Here is a 26,807-nt window from a genome sequence, read left to right on the forward strand (position 1 = left end):
TTCACTTGAAAGGCAATGCACTCGAGGATAAAGTAAAAACAAATAAAAAATAAGGCTTTACACCTAGCAGTGTGTTTATTTCAAATGTTCCAGTGTCTATAGGGGTACACACTTTCAGTGTTAATTTAACACTCTCTGTGTTGATTTAACACTGGATAATCTGTGTAGCTGTGGAGTGTGGGAGACAGACATTCAGTTGACAAGTAAGGGATTAAGTGGATGGTCAGAAAGAAGCATGGTACTTTTGTGTGTCTGATCATTTCACTTGCTGAAGATTCTGATAGTTTGTTTGAGTCTATTATGTCAATGTGTGACTAAAACTCACAAGTGATTCTGTGTGTCTCTTTGTTTCAGCTATGGATTGGAGTCAGAGGTTGCAGCTCTTGCTCTTCTCACTCCTCTGTCTCACTGGCAACTCCAAGGCAGTAGGAGGTAAGTAGGATGAACTTTACCCACAGAATTCATCAGCCATCAATCAATCAATCAACCATGTTACCAGGACAGCTAGAAGTACTGATTGAATTAAACTGGATCAAGTTAACAGCTCTATATCCGGAAACATGGTCCTTCACTTTGTCATGATTTAAGTCTGACCTCTGGTGGGTGTTGATGGAATTAAATCAAATCAAATCAAATCAAATGTTATTTGTCACATACACATGGTTAGCAGATGTTAATGCGAGTGTAGCGAAATGCTTGTGAATTATATCATTTTATAAAGCAACACTGCAAATATCTGCGTGCAGTTTTAAACTACCCTTCCCCCATTTGTTCCATACTGGCTGAAGACCTGGCTAACCAGTAACTAGCTAACACCAGACAAACATGAAAGGGGAAAAATATAAGAATATTTGCCATAGATTAATAGTGTAAATGTGTAATTATATTTTCTGACACCATACAGTCACATTTTGGCACCAGTAGAGTAGCTATCTAGCTATATAAACCATGCCCCTCTGCAAACATGTCTTCTCCGATGTTGGTTAAAAGATTATAGTTATTTAAATTAGGTAAGAGAATATCATGGTAGAGTACCATTGGTGTATTAAAATAAGAGTTAATGTGATGTCACGTTGTTACCTAAATAATTCATCTAAGTGTTTGACGTGGGGGAGGGGACCAGTAACTTTATGATCAAACTTTATCAATGTAGAATCTACAGTCATTTTTCATACCTTGATCATCATAATTTGATCTGGTTTCCTTCAAATATCATCCAATGTCATGAAAAACTTCCTTTAAACTATTCATGACCTTTAAATCAACACTGAAAGTGTTGTCTATGGACCCCATATAAAAAACCGGAACCATGTTAAATCAACTTTCTGCTCAGTGTAAAGCCTTATTCAAATATTTCCCAGATTGTCTTGCCTTCTGAGTAAATTGTAGTTACCACCCATGACAATATTTGTTATTAACAGAGACATGGTTGTTGCATTCATCCATTTTCAGTCATATGGAGTTCACCCAGTATTAAATGAGATCCTTAGTGAATGTTATCATAAAATATATATATTTAACACAATACCATATGTCTTTCGTAAGGCCTTATTTTGAGGACCTAGTTTTACCCTAATACAGAGGCCTGAAACTCATATACATCACTTTGAACCAAAACTACGACCGGCGTATGCTGTTTTGCAGGTTGATATTTTAGAATTGTTTGTTTCAATATCTATGTTTGTGCACGTACATTGATTGACTGATTTATCGTAGACTACACAAATATAAACTACATACATTTTTCTAAACTAATCCAATCACTTAGTTCAAATCAGGTAGTTCCTAATGTTCCTAACCCTGACAGTCATTCTGAATGCAGGTTGCAGGTGAATTCATTTTCCAACTGTTGGATCTCCACCCTCCATCACATCGTAAGCCAGCATAATGTGATTTGCAGGCCTGATGTGGCTTGTAAAACATGGATTTCAGGCCCTTGTATTACACTCTCAGAATAAAAGGTTTACGTTTGTTGCTAATGGGCTACAAACACGTAATCAATCAATGTACCAATGTACCTGCACAAACAGATATTGAAACAAACAATTAAAAAAAAAAATCTTCCTGCAATAGAGCATGCTGGGAAATATGATGATGGGCATGGTTTTTGTTCAAAGTGACGTGTATGAGTTTCAGGCCCCTGTATTTGGTTAAAACTATGCCTGCAAAATAAGGCCTTATGAAATACATATGGCATTGTGTTAAATATACCATTTTTATGACAACATATTAATTTAGGATCTTACTTTTTGAAGTCTACAGGACAAAAAATGGATGAATGCAACAATTATGTCTCTGTCACAAAAAAATACAGTCACGGGTGGTAACTACAATTTGCTCGAAAGGCAAGGCACTGTGGGAAATATTTGAATAAGGCTTTACACTAATCAGTGTGTTCATTTAACACTACTCTGGTGTCTATGGGTCCATAGACTCAACAATTTCAGTATTGATTTAACACCATTAGTGTTAATAAAAAAATGAACACTGGAGAATTTGTTGTGAAGAGATATATTTTGAAAGACCATCTCTGTAAAAACTCTGTCTATGCATACTACATGACACGCATAATAATTGCATACTTTTTTGGTCTGCATCATTTCCCCAACATATTCTGTTCTTTAAGACGTGGACTCGTTAAATAAGATGGTGGTCCTCAAACAGTCCCTGTACTGCATGTTTGTCTTTACTCTATAGATTCTTTGTGTGCAGAGCTCTGTGAGGACAAAGGACGAGAGACTGAGTGGGTCTTTTCAGTTTCCGGTGATGCTGCCATGTTGACATCCACCCTGTTGGACCTCAACGTGTCTGACAACCGCAGCATCCCCTATAACATCTCATGGTATTACCTAAGGACTGGGACAGAGCTGACCAGGGAGACAGGAAAGACTCTGGTGCGGGGGAAGACACTCTGGATTTTTAACATCACGATGGAAGATGCTGGAGACTATGAGTGTGTTGTGAGGTAGGGGCTATACATTTGTCTGCTGTGTGTGTGTATATGTGTGTGTATATGAGTGTGTGGTGTAAATCTTTCCTGTTACCTTTGATAACAGACTACCCTCTGAGTGCTACAAGAAGGTTGCCTTACTGATTGTGAACCACACCAACCCAGAAAAATGCGGTCGACCAGAAAAGGCCCAACAGGTCCTGACCAACACAGCCACCTCTTTCCTGAACTGCCCATTGAGTGACCATATCAGGGAAGTAGACAACTACTCCATCCAGTGGTACAAGGTGAGTCCAATGGGGTAAACAGACAATGCAGTGCAATAGGAGAGTGTTGAGAGGGGACGCCTGACAGCAGGGGCGAACTAGCCATCTGGCATTTTGAAAAAATGGCATTTTGGGAAAACACCGAATGGGCTGGTCCAATGGGATCGCCTAACTTTTTTTGTTTTTTTGTACAGAATTAGAATTATCTGGCTAAGAATGGGGGCCACAGAGACAAAAAAACGGGCCTTTAGGGGGCCTCAAGGAAAGAAAATGGGCCAATGTCGGGGCCTCAATGGAAAAAGGGTCTGATGTGTCAGAAATGCCATGGCGGATTTCTGGTCTCATGCTTGACAATGCTGGAAAGCCTGTTTGAAATCTTTATTTTCAGTCATTCAGTCCATTTCTATGTATGCTTAATTTGTGTTTAAAACTATAGGAATGTAGGGTTATTACTACTAGTGACTACATTTCAGACAATGTTACTTCAGACACACTATATACACTTTCATTGTTCATTTCTCTCACACATTGTATTGCATTGAATTGTTATGAGAGTTGGTCTTCTAAGGTAAGACATTATCAGAACTTATCTGTAATTGAATTGTGTATTAATTTTGTACTATAAGCCATATTCCATTACCTCTACCTTTCAGTGTGCATTTCTATTTTAACCCTGTCAGGGCTGTGAACCCATTGTGGAAGATGATCCCTTGTGGAACAGGTTTAGTTATGTCAGTGACAGTACTGTGGAGTTACTCCGAGTAAAAGTGGTCACCCTTGAGGATAATGCGTTCTACACCTGCACCATGACCTTTAACTTGGAAGGGTTCAGCGGCAGGATCTCAGAGACCATCAACGGTATGGTGGACGGTGAGTATCGCTGGCACAGCTCATAAAAGTTGTCCTTAACCACAGATCTAGGATCAGATTATTACCATATACCCCCAATCCTTACCACAGCCATTACAGAGACAGTGAAAGTCAAACTGGTTACAGATGATTGCTAGACCACCTTGTCAGGTCCTGCCATAGATTTTCAAGCAGATTTAAGTCTAAACTGTAAATCGGCTCCTCAGGAACATTCACTGTAAACAACTTCTGTGTAGATTTGGCCTTGTGTTTAAGGTTATTGACCTGCTGAATGGTGAATTCATCTCCTAGTGCCTGTTGGAAAGCAGACTGAACCAGGTTTTCCTCCGCGATTTTGCCTGTGTTTAGCCGAATTCCGTTTCTTTTTTACAATGAAAAACTCCCCAGTCCTTAACGATTACAAGCATACCCATAACACGATGCAGCCACCACTATGCTTGAAAATAGGGAGAGTGGTAGTCAGTTGTGTGTTGCATTGGATTTTCCACAAACCTAAGACTTTGTATTCAGGACAAAAAGTGAATTGCTCTGCCACTTTCTTTGCAGATTTACTTTAGTGCCTTATTGCAAACAGGATGCATGTTGTAGAATATTTCTATTCTGTATAGGCTTCCATCCTTTCACTCTGTCAATCAGGTTAGTATTGTGGAGTAACTACAATGTTGTTGATCCATCCTCAGTTTCTTCCTATCACATCCATTAAAGTCCATAACTGTTTTAAAGTCACCATTGGCCTCATTGTGAAATCCCTAAGCAGTTTCCTGCCGCTGACAACTGAGTTAAGAAGGACACCTGTATCTTTGCAGTGAATGGGTGTATTGAAACACCATCCAAACTGTAACCATCCAAAGTGTAATTCATTTTTACTCCTGAACTTATTTCACCATGCTCAAAGGGATATTCACTGTCTGCTTTATTTTTACTTGACCCATCTAATAATAATTTCCCTTCTTTGCGAGGCATTGGGGAAACCTCCCTGGTCTTTGTGGTAGAACCTGTGTTTGAAATTCACTGCTCAACTGAGGGACCTTACATGTAATTGTGCTGTATATGTGGGGTAAAGATATCTGGTAGTCATTCAAAATTCATGATCAACACTATTATTGCACACAGAGTGAGTCCATGCAACTTATTAAGTGACTTGTTAATCAACATTTTACTCCTGAACGTATTCAGGCTTGCCATAAGAAAGGCATTGAATACTTATTGGCTGAAGACATTTCAGCTTTAAATATTTTATTAATTTGTAAACACTTTGAAAAACATAATTCCACTTTCACATTATGGGATACTGTGTTGGCCAGTGATACAAATATTTAAATGTAATACATTTTAAATTCAAGCTGTAATACAACAAATTGTGGAAAAGGTAAATGTCACGCCTTGGTCTTAGTATTTTGTGTTTTCTTTAATTATTTGTTCAGGCCAGGGTGTGACATGGGTTTATTGTGTTGTCGTATTGGGTTTTTTGTAGGCATTGGGATTGTGGCTGATTAGGGGTGTGTCTAGCATGGGCTTGGCTGCCTGAGGCGCTTCTCAATCAGAGTCAGGTGATTCTCGTTGTCTCTGATTGGGAACCATATTTAGGTAGCCTGGGTTTCACTGTGTATTTTGTGGGTGATTGTTCCTGTCTCTGTGTAGTGTTCACCAGATAGGCTGTAATTAGGTTTTCACGTTTGTTTGTTTTTTGTATTTATTTAGTTATTTCATGTTTCGCTATTTTTTTTCATTAAAGAACATGAGTAACCACCACGCTGCATTTTGGTCCGACTCTCCTTCAACAGACGAACGCCGTTACAGTAAAGGGGTGTGGATACTTTCTGAAGACACTGTACAGTACATGCCCCTGAATCAGAGGTTATGATTTCATAGAGGCTGCTTTGAAACTTTGCTCTGTGAGAGCTTAGAAAGGGCAATTTTCAATAGGGTCATGTGACTGCATATTTCTGTCGGTCTATGATGTTTTGGAATCATTGTCATCATTTCAGTGGAGTATTGCCTGGAGCCCAAAGTGGTTGAACCTGCCAATGAGATCATCAAAGCAGATTTGGGTGAGTAAGCCACTATAGAACATGTACTGTATATGTGTGTGCATATGTTTGTGTGTGTGTGTGCGCGTGAGTTTGTAATGTTCTTTTAATTCATGACGCAAATAAAGAATTCAATGTTTTGTCCCCTAGGTTCTTCCTTCAGTAAGATGTGTCGGGTGTTTGTCCCATGTGTGGGGAATAAACATTTTGCAAATTTGAATTGGATTTCTAGAGAGAACTCAATTTCCAAAATTGTCTCAAAGCGCATCTTTCAGGAATCAGAAAGGTAGGTTGAGACAACACAACAGCATCACAATACACAATGTAATAATTTGACAGTTCCATGAAGTATTTGCCCCCTTTCTGATTTGCTCTTTTTTTGTGTATTTTTTTTTTATACTGAATGTTATCAGATCTTCAACCAAAACCTAATATTAGATAAAGGGAACTTGAGTTTACAAATAAAAGTTACAAATATTATAAAAGTTATGCACCACCCAATTCCCCTGTGCCTCAGAACCTGAACAACTTTCTGTCCATCTGTCTGTGAGTTGAAGCTGAGGCGCAGCTGGGTCATGCAGCAATGATCCTAAACACACAGTGAAGTCTACATGAAAATGGTTCAAATGCAACACATGTGTAGTTTTGTAATGGCCAAGTCAAATTCCAAACCTGTCCCAGTTGAGATGTTGTGGCAGGACTTGAAACGAGCAGTTCATGCTTAAACTCACATGTCGCTGAGTTAAAGCAATTCTGCATGCAATAGTGGGCCAAAATCCCTCCACAGCGACGTGAGAGACTGATCAACAACTACAGGAAGCATTAGGTTGCAGTCATTGCAGCTAAAGATGGCACAATGAGTTATAGAGTGTAAGGGAGCAATTACTTTTTCACACTTGCATAACTTTAATTAAATAAATGAAATAAGTATATATATTATTTTTGTACACTCAGGTTCTCAATCTAATATTAGGTTTTGTTTGAAGACCTGATAATATTCAGTATAAGAAATATGCAAAAATAGAGAAAATCTGAAATACTTTTTCATGGCACTTGTCACGCCTGCTACCATTCTCTCGCGCCAGGCTGCCCAGCACTGTGCACTCCTGCCACCATCCTTACGCACACCTGCTTACCTCATTGTGCACATCAGCAAATTATTGGACTCACCTGGATTCAATCACCTGTGTTATGACCTCCCCTGTCAGTTCCCCAGCTCTTTTCCCCTGTCATATGTTATGTTATCTGTGTGTTGATGCTGGTCCATGTCTGTTCCTTATTTAATGTTTACTCCCCGTACCTGCTTCTCTACTCTGACGTTGGTCTTTACATGTATTCTGTGTCATCCAGATAGATGTTCTACTGTATAGTATCTAAACTGTTGGTACCATATCAGGTACAGTGCTAAGATTACAATAGGACCCATATACCTGAACATGGTTTGAGTGTGCGTTCACAAGTGGGAACTTGTCTGTCTTCTCTCCCTCTCTTCCCCTCCCCCTAAACCAGGGAGTGGGGAGAAGTGAAGGGTGTATGGTTGGAGCGTAATTTGAATTTCTTGACGGTGGAAGAGGAAGACTTTTCCATCCATTACACGTGTAAGGTTTCCAGCGACAGAGGCAGTCCTTCTGCCTCCTTCACACTACAGCCTACAGGTAACACAACACTTTCTGGAAGATAACATAAAACATTTTCAAAAGAGATCACACACATATTATCCTGGCCCTTTACTCTTGTTTTGATAGTGTATTATAACAACTGCAACCTCACCACTTTTGAAAATTGTTTGAAGAATTAAAGCCTGACCTTGGGTAAAAACTGTTATAAATGCTATCTTCTCTCTTTTTCTGCACAGATCCAAACAACCTGTTCCCTATTGGGGTACTACTGACTAGTCTGGTATTGGTGTTTACTGTTAGTGTTGTGATTTACCATCGCTTCAAGATTGACATTGTGCTGTCGCTAAGGAGGGTGTTCCCGCTTCTCTACCCAAACACAGGTAAGCAATGAGAGACAGTTTATCGCACATATACTGCCCAAGTACACTCATGGAAAGATTAATAGAAACATACCTGAGCACGCACACGCAGACATGCGCACACACGCATGGACACATACACACTATCTGCAGACTCATTGCATACTGTGCATTCACAAAATGGAAACTCGCATAAACATACATTCTACACCAGATACAGACAGTCATGCACATACAGCATGTCTCCCCACAAACCCCCAGGCCCACACTTAAACCCACACACATGAATGTTGCATTGCTTGTTTCCCATTCCCCACCTGACCACAAGTAAAATCAGTAGCAAGGTACTGTAGCACATCCCACAGCTGCAGTATGCAAGCACTGCATTTTCCATGACAGAGGAAACAGGAAGATTCATACGAGGCACTGGATAGGCTATGATGTCATTAATAACCAAGCCTCCTCTGTTAGGCAGGTTTGTGGAGACATTTGCTCCAGCCCAGCACTAACACCTATTTTGTTTTACCTGTCTCTGTCCTGCATGTGGCAGACTCTGATGGGAAGCTGTATGATGCGTACGTGGCTTACCCCCGTCTGTTTGGGGATGGGGGCAGGGCCTGTGGAGAGGCAGAGATGTTTGCCCTCCACACGTTGCCCCAGGTTCTGGAGGGGAGGTGTGGCTACAGGCTCTTCATACTGGGCCGGGACAGCCTACCAGGGGAAGGTAAGACATCTCGGTTCGACCCTGGGGCTCCAGGTTCCACAAGATTATCTTAGCATTGGCATTAGTACACATGTAGCATGATGATGATGAAATATGTGGAATCTTTTTGAAGTCATAAAGACCTTATGAAACCATCTTAATGCTTAAACAATGTTTTAATAACCATTTTTCCCTGCTCCCTTTCTTCCTCTCCCTCTTCTCCTCCCTCCTCTCTTTCCCCCTCCCTCCCTCCTCCCTCTTCTTCTCCCTCCCGCCTCCCTCTTCTTCTCCCTGACGCCTCCCTCTTCTTCTCCCTGACCCCCTCTCCCTCTAGCCGTATTAGATGCTGTGGAGGAGAGCATGCTGGCCAGCCGGTGTCTCCTCCTGGTCTACTCTGGCTCTACGTTCTGCAGTGACAGCAGCGGTGTCCTGGAGGCCTGGCAGAGCTTCGAGAGGCAGACGGCCATGCACCATGCCCTGCTGGAGGGCTCCCTTAAGGTGGTCCTGGTGGAGCTGGAGGAGGTCACTCCTACACAGCTGGCCCTCTTCCCTGAGTCGGTGCGCCACCTCCGGGAGCGCCAGGGCGCTGTCTGCTGGTGGAAGAGTAGCAGGACAAGGAGGTCCAAAGGGTTGAGGTGTGGGAGGTGGAGAAAAGAGGTGGCGGAGAAGAGAGGGGAGCAGGCTTCGCCCCCTCTCTCCTCACCCTCTCTTTTCTTGTCCTCACGCTTCTGGAAGGAGTTGAGGTATTATATGCCAGTGAGGGGCATGAGAACGAGGTGCCCAGAGAAGAACAGCCTGTTGAACTTGTGATGGGATTGATGGGCTTTGGAGAGGACAGTGATAGATATAAGGAGGAAATATGTTGAATGAAAGGACTTCTGATAAAATGGAGAATATAAATGCTTTTCCTGACTCTCACAACACATTTCCATGAAATATTCTTGAATCAGACTTTGGAGGACTGATCCTCTGGGATGATGATTGATCATCCTGCCGATTAATGTTGTAAAATGCACAGTTAAGAATAATTCTGAACATATTGGCAGAGCCACTCAAACACACACAATTTACCACTGTTGTACATACACACCACATCTGTGAGAGAGCTTTAATAAAGAGAGCCCAGTACATTCTATACAATGTATTTGATGTCTTTATTTGTCTACTTAAAACATGTTCCCACCAATGTTCCTTTATTTAGGATTTTTAAAATATTTTTTTCAGATTTGTTAATCCTCCAATGAGAAGCTGTGTTTAAACTAATATTTATGGATGCAGTTATTTGTTATGAGGCCAAAGTATTTATGAACAGCTTATATTAAATTTAATATTAAATGTTTTCTAAATGGTGAGCTGACTACTAACAAACACCTTATGATTTATTAATGAAAGCAGAGTCCTGAAACTTCCCAGAAAGGGTGTGGCGATTTGCACAAGTTGGTTGCGTGCTAGCTCTTCTGTTATGTCTAGTTTACATACAGGTAGGACTGGCTGTGACTGGTAACCTGCTTTACTGTAATCCAATGTGATCATAGGCCATTTCAAAGAAAGTGTGGTTAGGAGTACTGGGGATTCTAAAATCCAATGGGCGAAAATCCAGCTGAGGTTGTGTCACACCTCAAGAAAACATTCTCTAGCATTGTCTTGCCAAACCGAAGAATCTAACTTAAAATCACACTTCCGCGAGCCTGAAACCACTGAAACAAAGTGAAGAGGAGGACCTTGGGTTTATCATCTCTAAAATACATGGATTCATGTAAGTATTGCAATTGTTACTGCGAACTATTGGTACACTTGGGTTTATGTAGCATGAAGGTAGCCATTAGGAAGGATTAACAGCATGTTAAAAGTTCGGATAAAAAGTGAAACTTTATAGATTTTTGAATGGTCCTGCAGCGATGTCATGAGGTCCACCTGGCTACCACAACACAGTGTCTTCAGTAAAGTTTGTGGTCCTTGCGGAGAAGCAACTCCACCATGGGGCTCGTGTGTCTCAATTGCAATGGCTCATTAGCTAGTCCCCATTTATGCAGCTCTGCCTGGAGGCTCTCAAGTCTTGTTCACACTGCAGGCCTTAAAAGGATACTTTTATATTTTGGCAATGAGGTCCTTTATCTACTTCCCCAGAGTCAGATGAACTCGTGGATACCATTTTTGTGTCCAGTATGAAGGAAGTTAGAGGTAAGGGGTAAGCCAATGCTCACTTGCGTTAAGGCAATTAGTGGAAGTCTATGGGTATCTGCTATTGTGCTAGTAGATATCTATAGATCCCCTACACTATTTTCGTGTTTGTTTTCTCACATGAACAGAAATTGAGCGAACAGTGTAGAATCGTTACAAACAGGAATTGACAGGGGGATTTCTACTAGATAACATAGCCACAAAGTCAGAACAGCTTCCCCATTTTGACAACAGATGTCGTTCCGGCGGGAGAAAACAATAGGCGAATATCACAGCCAGTCAACACTGGCGAGTAAGTTATACTTAAACTGTGAAACACTATCGTTCCACTATTACTGCAGATATATTATGGACATTTTCTCAAATTACAATCCCAAAATCCTAAGAAATCCTACTTTAAAGCTAGAATCCTTAATTGAATCAAAAACAAAGTGGTCCCCGCACCTGAGGGATGGGCCTGGAGAAATATAGACTCAAATTCATAGACACCGCTATGGATGCAAGCACTGACCATCCACGATGTTTCCATTTACATTGTTTACAAACATTGGAGTAAAACAAGCTTATTTTGGTTCTGATGGTGTACAACAGTTGAACTAAGCTCATGTGGGATTCATAAGTTATATCCTATAAGAGTCAATGGGTATACAGTATATCATTCATATACAAGTTCAAAAATGGATGTAGCGTCTAAGGATTCCAGCTTTAACCATTCGTTTCTTGTTAGATCTGTTAGAGTTGCGTCAATTCGAATCTGGTATCAGGATAAATATGACAATGAGTCACCTATGTATTTTTTATTAGCTAAGCAATAAGTGGTAAATGCAATTTTCGGATATACGGGCTCTCTATCCCACCTCGCAGGGCAAAACAGAGAACTGACTTGTTCCTGACAAAGATATTATAATATACCCTGATGGCAGTAGTAGTTCCGGCTTCCGAGCCGGCCTGTCAGAGTAGAGACTGGGCGTGGTTTAAACTTGCTCAGCCTATTGCAGGCGCTCAGGCGGGTCCCCGCCTCTTGGCGCTTCTGTTGATAGATGTAACTGTTGCTGTGAAGAACATCCATGCGCTCATGCTCGATACCGTTATCTCGCACCTGGCTCCTGTTATCTAACAAAAGACCGCTTGTTCTGCAACCCCACGCTCTGAATGTGCCCCCCCAACTCATTGCAAAGTTCCTGTCTTCTGTATTTTTCCATCATGAGAAAGGCCCATGGCCCTGAAGCTTTTAACAATGTTTCAAGTCAGCTATGTTGCATAACACATACATATATCCACACAAGCCAACAGCAGATAATATTCAATCATATATATGGTAATGGCTATAATGTAAAACACAGGATCCAACAATCCCCCTTTTTCACACCCCTAAGGGTGTGAACAAAAATTCAGCAATGAATCATATAACAGTTACAAAGTTTAAAATACCTTCATGTCCTCCATTCGATCCCACTATGTACTAGATTGGCTACCAGCCACCTAGGAACTTAAAACCCTCATGTCAAAAGAGAACAACAGCTCATTTAAAAACAGAATAAAAGAAAATGGTGTCAAATTTAAGTCCCCCTTTTGACACCCGCTAGGGTGTCACTCATTATCCTTTATTTCAGCTGTCCCAACATAGTAATATGTTAATAGCATTTCATGAAAATAATAAAACGTTTATTATTAATAAAACATTATTATTATTTTTATTTTTTTACAGAAAAACAGAAAAGAAAAATCATCCAAGAAAAAATAAAAATCAACCAGTGTTATGTGCTTTTGTCTCCCCCTTTTGACAAAAACAGGATAAGACTTTACTGTTTATTGACATGTAAGATGTAGGATAAAACTTTGGTCATGGAAAACAGAGTAAAGCAGAGCAAAGCATTATTATAAACCATCTGGTCCTCTCAGCTACTCCTATCCTGCACCAGGTGGGCTCCTTGCCACCCAGGGACTCTAAACTTTCACATAAGAGAGGACAAGTTATATCGTACACGTTATGTATTTAAGAAGTTATCATTCCACGACCTCACCCACAGCAAACCAGGGGTCATCCTCAGTCAGCCCCATCTGTCTCCGGAAGTTAGATTCTGTATCTGCATCTCCTTCAGGAGCATCAAGCAAGGGCATCATACCTGAAGCCTGTACCACATCTGTAACAGACTTCTTCAAACAAGGTATGATGCAAGCAGCACAACACATCAATAACAAAAATACAAGAATTAGGGTCAGAAATCCACTAACCACCATACCAGTGTACTTACCAAACCAGGCTCCCAACCAAGAGAACAGTCCAGACTCCTCCACCCCCGCCATGGTCCTCAGCTCAGCAGATAGTGCATCAAGCCCATTAAGAGCCTTAGATATACTACCATCTGGACTGGTGTTATTAGGAATAAACGTGTAACATTGTTCACCGAACATCTTACAGACACCCCCCTGACTGGCAAGAAGCATATCCAAAGCAAGTCTATTCTGTCTGGCAACCCTAGATGTGGCCTTCAGCTGTTTAGACATACCAGTGAGTGCATCACGGGAGTAATTTATAGTAGATGTAATTAATCCATGCAGTCTGTCTAGTATCCACTATGGCTGGACCTATAATAGGTGGTAAGTGCCAGAGTCCATCATTCCTACCCAAGGCCTGAAACTCATGAGGAACCCCCACTGGCACTCCCAACAGGTTAGTGTGTATGTCAACTACATCCTCTGTCCATGGAGCACTACGTCTATGTCTCCCATGGGATGGAATGTTTTCAGGCCCCCTGGATACAGAACCCAACAGCTGTTCAGCAGTAACATCAACAATGGTCAGTGGAATTATCAAACTGGTCAGAGCACACGTACCTTGCCAGTCTCCTCTAAGAATGGGTCGCAGTACTCTTTTGGGTCCACATATCCACAGCCAGACCACTAGTTTGGTTTAGGCCTGTAACTGGCCAAGTGGCATTAATGGTTATGTTACTACTGCAATCAGCTTCAGGCAATCTCCCATAATCAATGCCATTACCTGTACCCGTGATGCAACTGTAATTGCCCCCATATGCCTTAACACCCCAAGGGGCCCGATGAGGAGGTACTGTAGGAAACACAAGGCTCAAAGAGGAACAGAGAGTTGAATTGGGCTGAACCTGGTAAAAACCTCTCAGAATACACAACCACCCCTCTCCTTCTCCTATAGCAAATGGGTGTGTAGCCAGAAGAGGTCTAGCATGACCAATGTTTCATGTAACTCATGCAGTCCTTTCTTGTCAGGGTCTTAGCTGTATACCTCATATAAGACAGCCACAAATTGTCCCTACCATCAAAACCAGTCTCAGTGCCTAATTGATCAATAGCTGAATAGTCTCTAATGTTAATTACCTGAATGAGATATGACACAGTGGTGGTAGGTGGCAGGTTCGGTCCAGGGGTGGTAGAGGAGTGTGTCTGGCTCTGGTTCGTCTGGGACCTCTGTGGTTTTGGCAGCACCTTAATAGAAAACACACCCATCGTGTCTGTCCTGGTCCTTTGTAGTCCAAGGGTGTAAGTCCCTCCATCAGAGAGCTTAATAGTTTTGATGGTTAATAGGATTTCATCACTTTTACAAAGTTCAACAGTGCTCCCAGGTTTCCCCCATATCATGGAAAACCTATCCACCTTTGTGGGATCCCCTATGCTATAAGGATACCCTCTTCTCCAATCCTAGAACTGTCCCAAGTTGGTTATCATGTAATCCCCATACGGACACCCTCCCCCATTACACAGGTACACTGACACTCCTGTAAAGCCCCACCCTCTCCCAGAGAACACATCAGCAGCCAGAGGCCAAACCACACTTTCACTTCTATGAACGCTACACAGTGATGGGAGGGCGGGGTCAGGGAAGCTTCGTTAAGAGAGTGAAACCCCGAACCATATTGGTTTCGGTTCTTCTCTCTAACTCTGTGATGGTTCGGCAGTGGCAGTGTGTCCTACCCTCCAACAATGTGTGATATGTCGCCAGGTAGCTACCGCAAAGGCTGTCACCAGGAGCACTTGGTATGGCCCTCCCAACGGGCTGCTTCACATCTATTCTCCACAGGGACTGGATTGAGTGAATCACCTTCTCCTTTAATTCACCTGTAATGCATAAAATCTTGGACATACAGGTTTGGTTAACAAACAGTTTCTCATTTGTTCTCTCTGATTATAGCTTTAACCTCTATGCCTATTTGTTAGCTAGAATATATGTTTTTTTTTTATTATTTAAAATGATTTTATTATCCAATAGGCCCCATCCTATCCTAGACCACAATTTACCCATCCCCCTTTTGATACCTGGCTCTGCCCAGGTAACAACCTTACCTACTCTAAATAATGACTCAGATAAGATTAGTATATTATCCTTCTGTTCTGACATTATCATGTAGGAGCGCCCCTTTCATTCTCCACATGTCCAATTCTCCCTTTTGTCTCCACTCAGTAACTGTTATCTTTGCTCGTCCTGGCGCCCCTTCTAAAACTTCTCCTCTCTGCTCTCCAACCTTCAAGGTCTCCGCAGCGCTGGGGAGGGCTCTTCTGTCTGCCTTTTCCCCCTATCTGTCTGTAGCTCTTTTTCTCATGTTTCCAAATTTTAACTAAATGTCTCACTGTTTGGCTTTATCTAAACTCATGGATTTAAAAAAAAAACATGTCTATGATGGCAAGTCCTTATATAGGTTAATTAAACTCCACTATAATTCATTTACCTTAAAAAAACATACTAAATAAATAAATATATATAATAAAAAATATACATGTATAAAAAATATAAAAAAGTATTACCTATGACCACAAATTCATTATTCAAATGGCACCCCCCTGTGGCTGATCAGACCACCTGGGCGAGCCATGAAAGCAGGTCAAAGGTCACACCATCCCCTTACATTTGTGTTCCATACCATATTAGACATATTAAAGAACCCTTTATCTTAACAAAAAAAAATCACTTGTTTAATCAAAACTCAGAAAATAAAACTCCTAATATTCCATATGTGAGTGTACCCCTTTAAGATATCTTGTCTCTGGGAACATGGAAATCCCCTTAAACCCAAAACATTTGCTACAAACAAAACCTAATAATTATAATAATACCCTCAAATAATTTGTTTTAAATTTCCTCAATGTTTCATGTAACTCATTCAGGCTTTAAAGGATTGTCTCCCCAAAATGCTTTATACCCTGCCAATAAACTCACACAATTGTGATAAACGAGCACTGTCCCTTTAACATAAAATAAAATCAGCCTGCAATCCACTTTGCAGGCTTTTCATTGTTCCCCATAATGAAAACAGATTCTAATGTTAGTATACCTTAACACCATTTGAAGTTAAACAGGTGGTTATCTGAACAATCAAACCAAAATCAATAACCGGGAATTATTGTAAAACGATATTCAGCTACTTTAAAAAAATTTTTTTAAATGTATTTGGAACTTTTTCTTTCTTTCTGTAAAGTGACTCAAAGCTATAATGCACGCATTTTCCCTCTCAATGACACAACCAATTTTCTCTGTCATCATTTGAGGAACGTTATTGTGTAGTCAACGTAATTACGCAGTTTTACCTTCCAACTTCCTCTACCCCAAAATGTAAACGTACCATGTACTTCGCTAAATTCATAAAAACATTTCGATGGGCACAAATCTATCGTAATTGTCTATTCATTATTATTTAGAATTCATCAGATTTAGATAACTGTCTCATCCCATGACCCAGCACCTTTTAAAAAAATAAATAAAAATACGACTCCATTCCCAATAGGCTATTCCAGTGATCATTATGTATTACATAGAAATTGCCTCGCCATTATCTCCAACGAATTAGTCTCTCAATTCAACCTAAACAAACTATCAAAACGTTCAGTCATATCTTGAACAAATACTAATAACCGTATCAATCCGGGCAAAACCCATAAATATTTGAATTACAATCAGAATGAATTTTAGTCTATCGATGTCAAGGCTGAGACACGAACCCCAGTCCCCCGCATCGAAGGCAAAAACTTTACCCCAACGCCATTCAAATGATTGAGTTTCCCCGCCAATAACCATGCAGTTATAATTGTCTATAAACTCCCGCACTGAGACAATTCCCAGAAAGCATTACAATTCAAAGGCCCAAGCTTTTCCCCAGCAAGGATTCTCCGTTTTAGCGTCTCCAATATCAAACCAGGCTCCCTGTCGCCCGTTGGGCGCGGCAATGCTGCCCTCTTCTGTCCACTCCCTGTATAGCTTTTCTCCCCGTTCCTACCACCAAACTTCAAAGTTTTCAACACCTTCTCAGCCTCTTGACCAGTCATTGTTAAGTACATTTGGGGTGTGTATCATATAATTTTAAAAATAATTTCCAATACCATTCGCCACTTTTTTTCATGTCAACGTTGCTACCTCCTTAGTCAATTAACAGTATGACTTCAAGAAATACCCGTAGGTTGTTCAAACTGGTATAAGCTATTCCCACTCAATACCAAATGTACTACATTCATTCAGTGAACTTATCTTATTTCCAATAAAACCCATCTCATTACCCTTAGGTCATTCACCTGTTATTGTACGCCGACTAATGTACCACAATCATAACTAATGTACCACAATCATTCGATTTGTCTTATCAAATCTTCATTCACACCAGTAAGTACGCCGACTCACCCACACAAACCAGTAGGTACGCCGACCCACCTAGTACATTACATTCGCTGTTATATTGCCGTTCATCCACACTCACACAAGTAGGTTCGCCAACCCACCCTCATATAAATCAGTAGCTTCGCCGAACTACCTAGTACATTACATTCACTGTCATACCATAAAGTGATCGATCAGTTCAAAATTGCATTTACCACTATGTAATCCTTATGATCCTTTACCAATATAAATTAATAGAATTTGGTTACTTACATCACACAGGTGTCTCACAAAACTAAATTTGGATAACTCCAATGTGCAGAACTTTAGTTTTTCACAACAGGTGTCTGCCTACCTTTTTTAGTTGACCGGTCAGGATTTGTGAGACACACCGTCCGATGACAGTACTGGCCAATTGGCTGGCACACCAATGTCCAGCGAAGTCCTTTACCAGATCACGTCGGGGCACCATGATTAGAGTTGCGTCAATTCGAATCTGGTATCAGGATAAATATGACAATGAGATTGTATACTATGTATTTGTATTAGCTAAGCAATAAGTGGTAAATGCAATTCTCGTATATACGGGCTCTCTGTCCCACCTCGCAGGGCAAAACAGAGAACTGACTTGTTCCTGACAAAGATATTATAATATACCCTGATGGCAGTAGTAGTTCCGGCTTCCGAGCCGGCCTGTCAGAGTAGAGACTGGGCGTGGTTTAAACTTGCTCAGCCTATTGCAGGCGCTCAGGCGGGTCCCCGCCTCTTGGCGCTTCTGTTGATAGATGTAACTGTTGCTGTGAAGAACATCCATGCGCTCATGCTCGATACCGTTATCTCGCACCTGGCTCCTGTTATCTAACAAAAGACCGCTTGTTCTGCAACCCCACGCTCTGAATGTGCCCCCCCAACTCATTGCATAGTTCCTGTCTTCTGTATTTTTCCATCAAGAGAAAGGCCCATGGCCCTGAAGCTTTTAACAATGTTTCAAGTCAGCTATGTTGCATAACACATACATACATCCACACAAGCCAACAGCAGATAATATTCAATCATATATATGGTAATGGCTATAATGTAAAACACAGGATCCAACAGATCTATCGTTTGAAGTTTCAGGATTTTGAGGAACTCCCTCCTGGTTTTATAACTCTTATCACAAACGGCACGCTTCATGTTGTCATTTATATGCTTGGAGATAATTGCGTTAGGTTTGGACACCATCCACAAATGAATTACCGTTGTGCTATGTGTGCAAGTGACAGAATTTGAACCTTATCTTGTCTTACCATGTGTGTTGCTAAGTGCTAGGAATGTGTTAGTCGTTGCTGGTTAGTACTCTGTATGATCATGGAGTAAAAAGCATGGACCATGCACGTGTTGCAGAGAGAGTGTGCAGAGCTGTGGCCTTGCATGATGACTAAAGAGTAACCTGCTACAAAGTATGTCTTCGTGGTGTGTGTGGTTGACATCTGAGTAAAGTGTTGACTAGGGTTCAGTCAGTTAATTGACATTTTGTGTTTTTTGAATTGTATATTTTGTACTGTCTTGATGTTCTTCTCTGTTATGGTCTTTTGTGAGTTGCATTATTTTGCTTTGCACTCTGCTGAGTTTATCACTCCAAATCTTCACTTTGTTTTGTCTCAAGTCATTCACGTCTTGAACATCAGTCATCAGATTCATTGTGAGAGGTCAATCATGTCAGATATGAGTAATTACATTGACACCGTGTGGGTGACACCGTTGATTCATTTTCCCCTATGCCGGTTTTGGCGATCGTCCAGTAATGAAATGACTTACTACAACCATCATAATGCTGTACTTCTCTCACTAGAGTGCTTTTTCACCATCCATTTCAATGGGTTGAAATTGTTACTGTAGCTGGTTGACTAAAACCGTTAATCAGACATTTCGGTCAACACTTTACTGTATGTGTCCTTATTGATGAAGCCTTTATAACAGCTATATTACACATTATACCAAATGTCATAAGCTGTCATAAGTGTTTTTGAATAGTAGTGAGTAATAGCATAAGATGTAATAAAACTAGTTAATAATGGGTTTTATAGATGACTGTTCATCCTGTTGTCATATTCTCTAATGTCAACTGTTAGTAACAACTGCTATTATACAGTCTGCAAGACAACTTTTGTCATATGTTATTACATGCTACATAAGAGTCTACCTACCAGATGTTATAACAGGGTGTTTTGTCATTTACCAACCTCTGTGTCACATTATTAAATTGAATGGAATGACGGACGTCATAACCTTGTCATATGGCTTTATAGTGTGTGCACAAACACCTTCAGTATAGTGACTTTCATTTGAAGTGTTATGAAACAGCTACTGTATGAATGTGCTTATACCACAGGTCGAGTTGAATATCACAAAATGTTACCATTCAAATGATCTCTAAGAAACATGGGCAAATGGGAGCACAGATGTAGATTTGATTCTGGCGCCTACTAGCACTCTTGACTCCACATCCTGTAGTGCCTCTGTCAAGGCACAGCCTTATGGCTGTAGCCTTGCAGTTAACAGCACTGGGCCAGTAACTGAAAGATCGCTGGTTCATATCCCCTAACCGACTAGATAAAAACCTGTCGATGTGCCCTTAAGCAAGGCACTTAACCCATTTGCCCATAATTTCAATAAAAAGACCAGGCTGCTTGGTCAACCCAGAAAGAAAGTGAATAAAAACCCATCTGATGGTTAAATTAACCCATGTTTAGATAATCACATAACCTGTCACATTATGCTGGCTTGCAAAATGATGTCTAATTCTGGTAGAAATCCAGCCGGAATGGGGATATCCAACCTTCTGAATTTTATATCACCCACAACCTGCATTCAGAATGACTGCCAGGGTGGGAAAACTGAAATATGAGACTACCTAAAGCATCTAAATTGGAACAACCATTTCAGTAACATATCGGATTAGTTTAGAAAATGTATGACATTTGTATTTGAGAAGCATAACATCAATTAATCAATGTACATTAAAAAAACATAGATATTGAGAAAAATCTTAAAATCAACCTGAAATAGAGCACGCTGTGAAATGTGATTATAATGGGCGTGGTTTTGGTTCAACTCTGGTTATTAACACCAACACTGGGGTTATTTTAGAACAATGAGTGTTAATTCAACATTTAATTGTTATGTTCAGAGTGTAGGCCCTTAACATTAAATGGGCGGCAGGTAGCCTAGTGGTTAGAGCGTTGGACTAGTAACCGAAAGGTTGAAAGATTGAATCCTTGAGCTGACAAGGTAAAAATCTGTTGTTCTACCCCTGAACAAGGCAGTTAACCCACTTTTCCTAGGCTGTTGTTGAAAATAAGAATTTGTTCTTAACTGACTTGCAGTTAAACATAAAACAATTTATGATGACATATTCACTAAGGATCTCATTTGGTGAATGCTATTGGACTGAAAATGGATGAATGCAACAACTATGTCTCTGTCACTAACAGATACAGTCATGGATAGTGCTGTAACTCTATAATTCACTTGACAGAATAGACACTCTGGGGTATTAAATAAATATATATATATTCTTTACACTAAGCAGTGTGTTAATTTAACACTTTCCAATGTCTATAGGGGTCCACACTTTAAGTGCTAATTTAACACTCAATGTTGATTTAACACTGGATAATTTGCTATGTAGCTCTGGGGTGTGTTTGTGTGGGAGACAGACATTCAGTTGACAAGTAAGGGATTAAGTGGATGGTCAGAAAGAAGCATGGTACTTTTGTGTGTCTGATCACTTCACTTGCTGAAGATTTTGGACAGTATGACGTGACCCTTGATTCTGATAGTTTGTTTGAGTCTATTATGTCAATGTGTGACTAAAACTCACAAGTGATTCTGTGTGTCTCTTTGTTTCAGCTATGGATTGGAGTCAGAGGTTGCAGCTCTTGCTCTTCTCACTCCTCTGTCTCACTGGCAACTCCAAGGCAGTAGGAGGTAAGTAGGATGAACTTTACCCACAGAATTCATCAGCCATCAATCAATCAATCAACCATGTTATGAGGACAGCTAGAAGTACTGATTGAATTTAACTGGATCAAGTTTAACAGCTCTGTATCCGGAAACATGGTCCTTCACTTTGTCATGATTTAAGTCTGACCTCTAGTGGGTGTTGATGGAATTATATCCTTTGAACCAGCAACCTGGAAAATATTTGTGTGCATGTTTCTTGTGTTCTCAAAGGTATAGCACAGAGCAAATTCTACTGTGTTAAAAAAACACCGTTTTAAAGTTCCTGAACAGTCATTCTGAAAAGTACTTTTTATCTCATGGCTACCTACCAGGAAGTTTAAAAAGACAGGCTGAGTGGGCTGTGAGATTATATTAATTAATTTGCCTTGACTGAGAGCTCTTTGAAACGCCTATGTCAAGTAACTTGGATGCAGTGAAAAGTGATACAGTAAAATACTCTCAAGAAAATTTGGTAACACAAAGCAACTCGAACACCATTGAAATTGCATCAACAATATCATTTAAAAATATATATACAGTTGAAGTCAGAAGTTTACAAACACCTTAGCCAGACTTAATGATGGTGTTGGAGTCGTGCCTGGCCGTGCAGTCATGAGTGAACAGGGATTACAGGAGGGGACTGAGCACGCACCCCGAGGAGCCCCCGTGTTGAAAATCAGCGTGGCGGATGTCTTGTTACATGTATTGTTTAGCCAGGATCCAGTTGCAGGGGGAGGTGTTCAGTCCCATGGTCTTTAGCTTAGTTATGAGCTATGAGGGCACTATGGTGTTGAACACTGAGCTGTAGTCAATGAATAGCATTCTCACATACAGTTGAAGTCGGAAGATTACATAAACCTTAGCCAAATACATTTAAACTCAGTTTTTCACAATTCCTGACATTTAATCAGAGTAAAAATCCCCTGTCTTAGGTCAGTTAGGATCACCACTTTACTTTAAGAATGTGAAATGTCAGAACAATAGAAGAGAGAATGATTTATTTCAGCTTTTATTTATTTCATCACATTCCCAGTGGGTCAGAAGTTTACATACACTCAATTAGTATTTGGTAGCATTGCCTTTAAATTGTTTAACTTGGGTCAAATGTTTCGGGTAGCCTTCCACAAGCTTCCGACAATAAGTTGGGTGAATTTTGACCCATTCCTTCTGACAGAACTGGTATAACTGAGTCAGGTTTGTAGGCCTCCTTGCTCTCACACACTTTTTCAGTTCTGCCCAAAAGTTTTCTATAGGATTGAGGTCAGTGCTTTGTGATGGCCACTCCAATACCTTGACTTTGTTGTCCTTAAGCCATTTTGCCACAACTTGGAAGTATGCTTGGGGTCATTGTCCATTTGGAAAACGCATTTGCAACCAAGATTTACCTTCCTGACTGATGTCTTGAGATGTTGCTTCAATAAATCCACATAATTTTCTAACCTCATGATGCCATCTATTTTGTGAAGTGCACCAGACCCTCCTGCAGCAAAGCACCCCTACAAATGATGCTGCCACCCCCGTGCTTCACGGTTGGGATGGTGTTCTTCGGCTTACAAGCCTACCCCTTTTTCCTCCTAACATACTGTAGCGATGGTCATTATGGCCAAACAGTTCTATTTTTGTTTCATCAGACCAGAGGACATTTCTCCAAAAAAGTACGATCTTTGTCTCCATGTGCAGTTGCAAACTGTAGTCTGGCTTTTTTATGGCGGTTTTGGAGCAGTGGCTTCTTCCTTGCTGAGCGGCCTTTCAGGTTAGGTCGATATAGGACTTGTTTTACTGTGGATATAGATACTTTTGTACCTATTTCCTCCAGCATCTTCCCAAGATGCTTTGCTGTTCTGGGATTGATTTGTACTTTTTGCAACAAAACACGATCATCTCTAGGAGACAGAACGCGTCTCCTTCCTGAGTGGTATGACGGCTGCGTGGTCCCATGGTGTTTATACTTGCATACTATTGTTTGTACAGATGAACGTAGTACCTTCAGGCATTTGGAAATTGCTCCCAATGATGAACCAGATTTGTGGAGGTCCACAATTTATTTTCTGATGTCTTGGCTGATTTCTTTTGAGTTTCCCATGATGTCAAGCAAAGAGACACTGAATTTGAAGGTAGGCCTTGAAATACATCCACAAATACACCTCCAATTGACTCAAATTATGTCAATTAGCCTATCAGAAGCTTCTAAAGCCATGGCATAATTCTCTGGAATTTTCCAAGCTCTTTAAAGGCACAGTCAACTTAGTGTATGTAAACTTCTGACCCACTGGCATTGTGATACAGTGAATTAGAAGTGAAATAATCTGTAAACAATTGTTGGAAAAATGACTTGTGTCATGCACAATGTAGATGCCCTAATCGACTTACCAAAACTATAGTTTGTTAACAAGAATTTTGTGGAGTGGTTGAAAAATTAGTTTTAATGACTCCAACCTAAGTGTAAGTAAACTTCCGACTTTAGCTGTAGGTGTTCCTTTTGTCCAGGTGGGAAAGGGCAGTGTGGAGTGCAATAGATATTGCATCATCTGTGGATTTGTTAGGGCGGTATGCAAATTGGAGTGGGTCTAGGGCCATGACCAGCCTTTCAAAGCACTTCATGGCTACAGACGTGAGTGCCACGGGTCGGTAGTCATTTAGGCAGGTTACCTTAGTGTTCTTGGGCACAGGGACTATAGTGGTCTGCTTGAAACATGTTGGTATTACAGACGCAGACAGGGAGAGGTTGAAAATGTCAGTGAAGACACTTCCTAGTTGGTCAGTGCATGCTTGGAGTACACGTCTTGGTAATCCGTCTGGCCCTGCGGCCTAGTGAATGTGGACCTGATTAAAGGTCTTACATTGGCTGCGGAGAGTGTTATAACACAGTCGTCCGGAACAGCTGATGCACTCATGCACGTTTCAGTGTTACTTGCCTCAAAGTGAGCATAGAAGTAATTTAGCTCATCTGGTAGGCTCGTGTCACTTGGCAGCTCGCGGCTGTGCTTCTCTTTGTAGTCTGTAATAGTTTGCAAGCCCTGCCACATCTGAAGAGCGTCAGAGCCATTGTAGTACGATTTGATCTTAGTCCTGTATTGACGCTTTGCCTGTTTGTTGGTTTGTTGGAGGGCATTGCGTGATTTCTTATGAGCTTCCGGGTTAGAGTCCCACTCCTTGAAAGCGGCAGCTCTACCCTTTAGCTCAGCGCGGTTTTTGCCTGTAGTCCATGGCTTCTGGTTGGGGTATGTACGTACAGTCACTGTGGGGATGACGTCATCGATGCACTTATTAATGAAGCCAGTGACATTTGTGGTGTACTCCTCAATGCCATCGGAAGAATCAGTCCTGTAGTTTAGCATCTGCTTCATCTGACCACTTTTTGTTGACCGAGTCACTGTTGCATCCTGCTTTAATTTTTGCTTGTAAGCAGGAATCAGGAGGATAGAATTATGGTCAGGTTTGACAAATGGAGGGTGAGAGGGAGCTTTGTATGGGTCTCTGTGTGTGGAGTAAAGGTGGTGTAGAGTTTTTTTCCTTCTGGATGCACATTTAACATGCCGGTGTAAATTTGCTAAAACGTATTTAAGTTCCCTACATTAAAGTCCCCGGCCACTAGGAGCGCCGCCTCTGGATGAGCGTTTTCCTGTTTGCTTATGGCGGTATACGGCCTTAGAGCCAGCATCGGTCTGTGGTGGTTTGTAGACAGCTACAAAAAATACAGATGAAAACTCTCTAGGTAGATAGTATGGTCTACAGCTTATCATGAGATACTCTACCTCAGGCGAGCTAAACCTCGAGACTTCCTTAGATATCGTGCACTAGCTGTTGTTTACAAATACACATAGACCATCACCCCTTGTCTTTTTTCTAACCCCTTCACCACCTCTCTTCGGAGGACAAATATCATAGTTTTTTACTGCTTTTTTTGCTACAAAAACATACATTTTACCTATACATTTTACATACAGGGTACTTTTATGTATAACAACAATACATTATATAATCTTTAATCCCAACCCTCTGCCACTCACAGCCCATCCCACCTATCACCATAGACCACCCTTGTTTTGTTTCCATGTGCCATATATTTTTCAATTGTGCTTTGATGTTTTACAAAATGTTTGAATCTTTCTAATCGGATATTATCCACAGATTGTGAGCTAAAGATGAAAACCTTTCCTACGAGTATTATTAAATTATTTATTGACTGGTTATGGCTTTCCAGATCGCCCTACTGTTATTTGTAAGGTTAATTTTAAGAGCATGTTGTGATTTTTTTTTAACCATTCCTGAACCTGTGACTAGAAACAAGCTACATAGGGGCAATACCAGAACAAATTATCTATTGACCCTTGCCTGTTTCTGGACCCTGACCATTCTGCCTGCCTTGACCACGAGCCTGTCTGCCACTCTGTACCTCATGGACTCTGATCTGGTTTTGACCTTTTGCCTGTCCACGACCATTCTCTTGCCTTCTCCTTTTGGATTAATAAACATTGTAAGACTCCATCCATTTGCCTCCTGTGTCAGCATCTGGGTCTCGCCTTGTGTCATGATAAGAATTTTATACAATAATTTAAATTGAAAAACTCTTAAGTGTTGAGTCAAGTGTAATTTTTTTGTATCAGCTCATAAACTATGTGCCATGGAATTGGTACATCGCAAATCTCATCCCATTTATATTGCAGCCTGTATGGTGCATCTGTCAACATTTTTGAAACTGGTATATTTGTCTATTTATGCCAATTCCTTTCAGCCAATTTGTATCTTTAATATATGGCGGGCAAACAAGTTCCCTACCTTCTCCCTTTTCCACTTGCCTCCTCCAACTGCTGCAATCAGTTGTTTGTAAATTTGGATTGAGCAGATATTCCCATATATTTTCGATAACTGCATTTGTGATATAACTCCTCAATTTCTACTCATAATATCATTAATAAATATAATACCATTTTAAAACCTTTTTTCCATAAATAATGTTTTTTATTCATCAATATATTTGAGTTTAACCATAACATTTGTTGTAATATTTGTTCTATCTTTTCTGGAGGATAAAACTGAAATTGTAACCAGCTTTATATGGCTTGTTTAAGAAAGGGTGATACTTTTAAAGAATTTTATTTTCAATTACTTTGAAATGTGAAGTTCTAATCTGTATGACGAAAAAAAGATTTTTTTGAACAAAGGATGAACTTTACTTAACGATCTACTGGAGAACCATTTTGGGTTTAAGTATATCTTATGTAT

The 26,807-nt window shown here is 40.6% G+C and overlaps 2 protein-coding genes across 5 annotated transcripts in view; both read left to right on the forward strand.

Annotated features, from left to right (window-relative positions):
- The first annotated feature begins 355 nt into the window (after nt 1-355).
- On the forward strand, nt 356-9,932 carry LOC112234773 (interleukin-1 receptor type 1). 2 transcript variants are annotated; one of them, XM_024403073.2, is made up of 10 exons: nt 356-432; nt 2,713-2,965; nt 3,057-3,237; nt 3,897-4,086; nt 6,075-6,137; nt 6,267-6,402; nt 7,626-7,771; nt 7,972-8,115; nt 8,645-8,818; nt 9,132-9,932. In XM_024403073.2, the coding sequence occupies exons 1-10, from the start codon at nt 357-359 to the stop codon at nt 9,605-9,607; spliced, it is 1,839 nt and encodes a 612-aa protein (XP_024258841.2). In that variant the 5' UTR covers nt 356; the 3' UTR covers nt 9,608-9,932. The 2 variants fall into 2 exon arrangements, with proteins under 2 accessions (XP_024258841.2, XP_042162417.1); XM_042306483.1 differs by having other exon boundaries at nt 357-432; nt 2,698-2,965.
- A 241-nt stretch (nt 9,933-10,173) lies between these two features.
- The window catches only part of LOC112231472 (interleukin-1 receptor type 2), a 32,783-nt gene continuing 16,149 nt past the window's right edge, over nt 10,174-26,807 (forward strand). Inside the window, exons 1-2 of one of the 3 annotated variants that reach the window (XM_042306485.1) lie at nt 10,174-10,553; nt 21,489-21,566. In XM_042306485.1, coding sequence (XP_042162419.1) covers nt 10,544-10,553; nt 21,489-21,566 — 88 coding nt within the window. In that variant the 5' untranslated portion in view covers nt 10,174-10,543. The remainder of the gene's footprint in view (nt 10,554-21,488; nt 21,567-26,807) is intronic. The other 2 variants (XM_042306484.1, XM_042306486.1) reach the window with 2 other exon arrangements.

Source organism: Oncorhynchus tshawytscha, linkage group LG26 (assembly GCF_018296145.1).
Source record: "Oncorhynchus tshawytscha isolate Ot180627B linkage group LG26, Otsh_v2.0, whole genome shotgun sequence".
In the NCBI taxonomy this organism is placed as follows: Eukaryota; Metazoa; Chordata; class Actinopteri; order Salmoniformes; family Salmonidae; genus Oncorhynchus; species Oncorhynchus tshawytscha.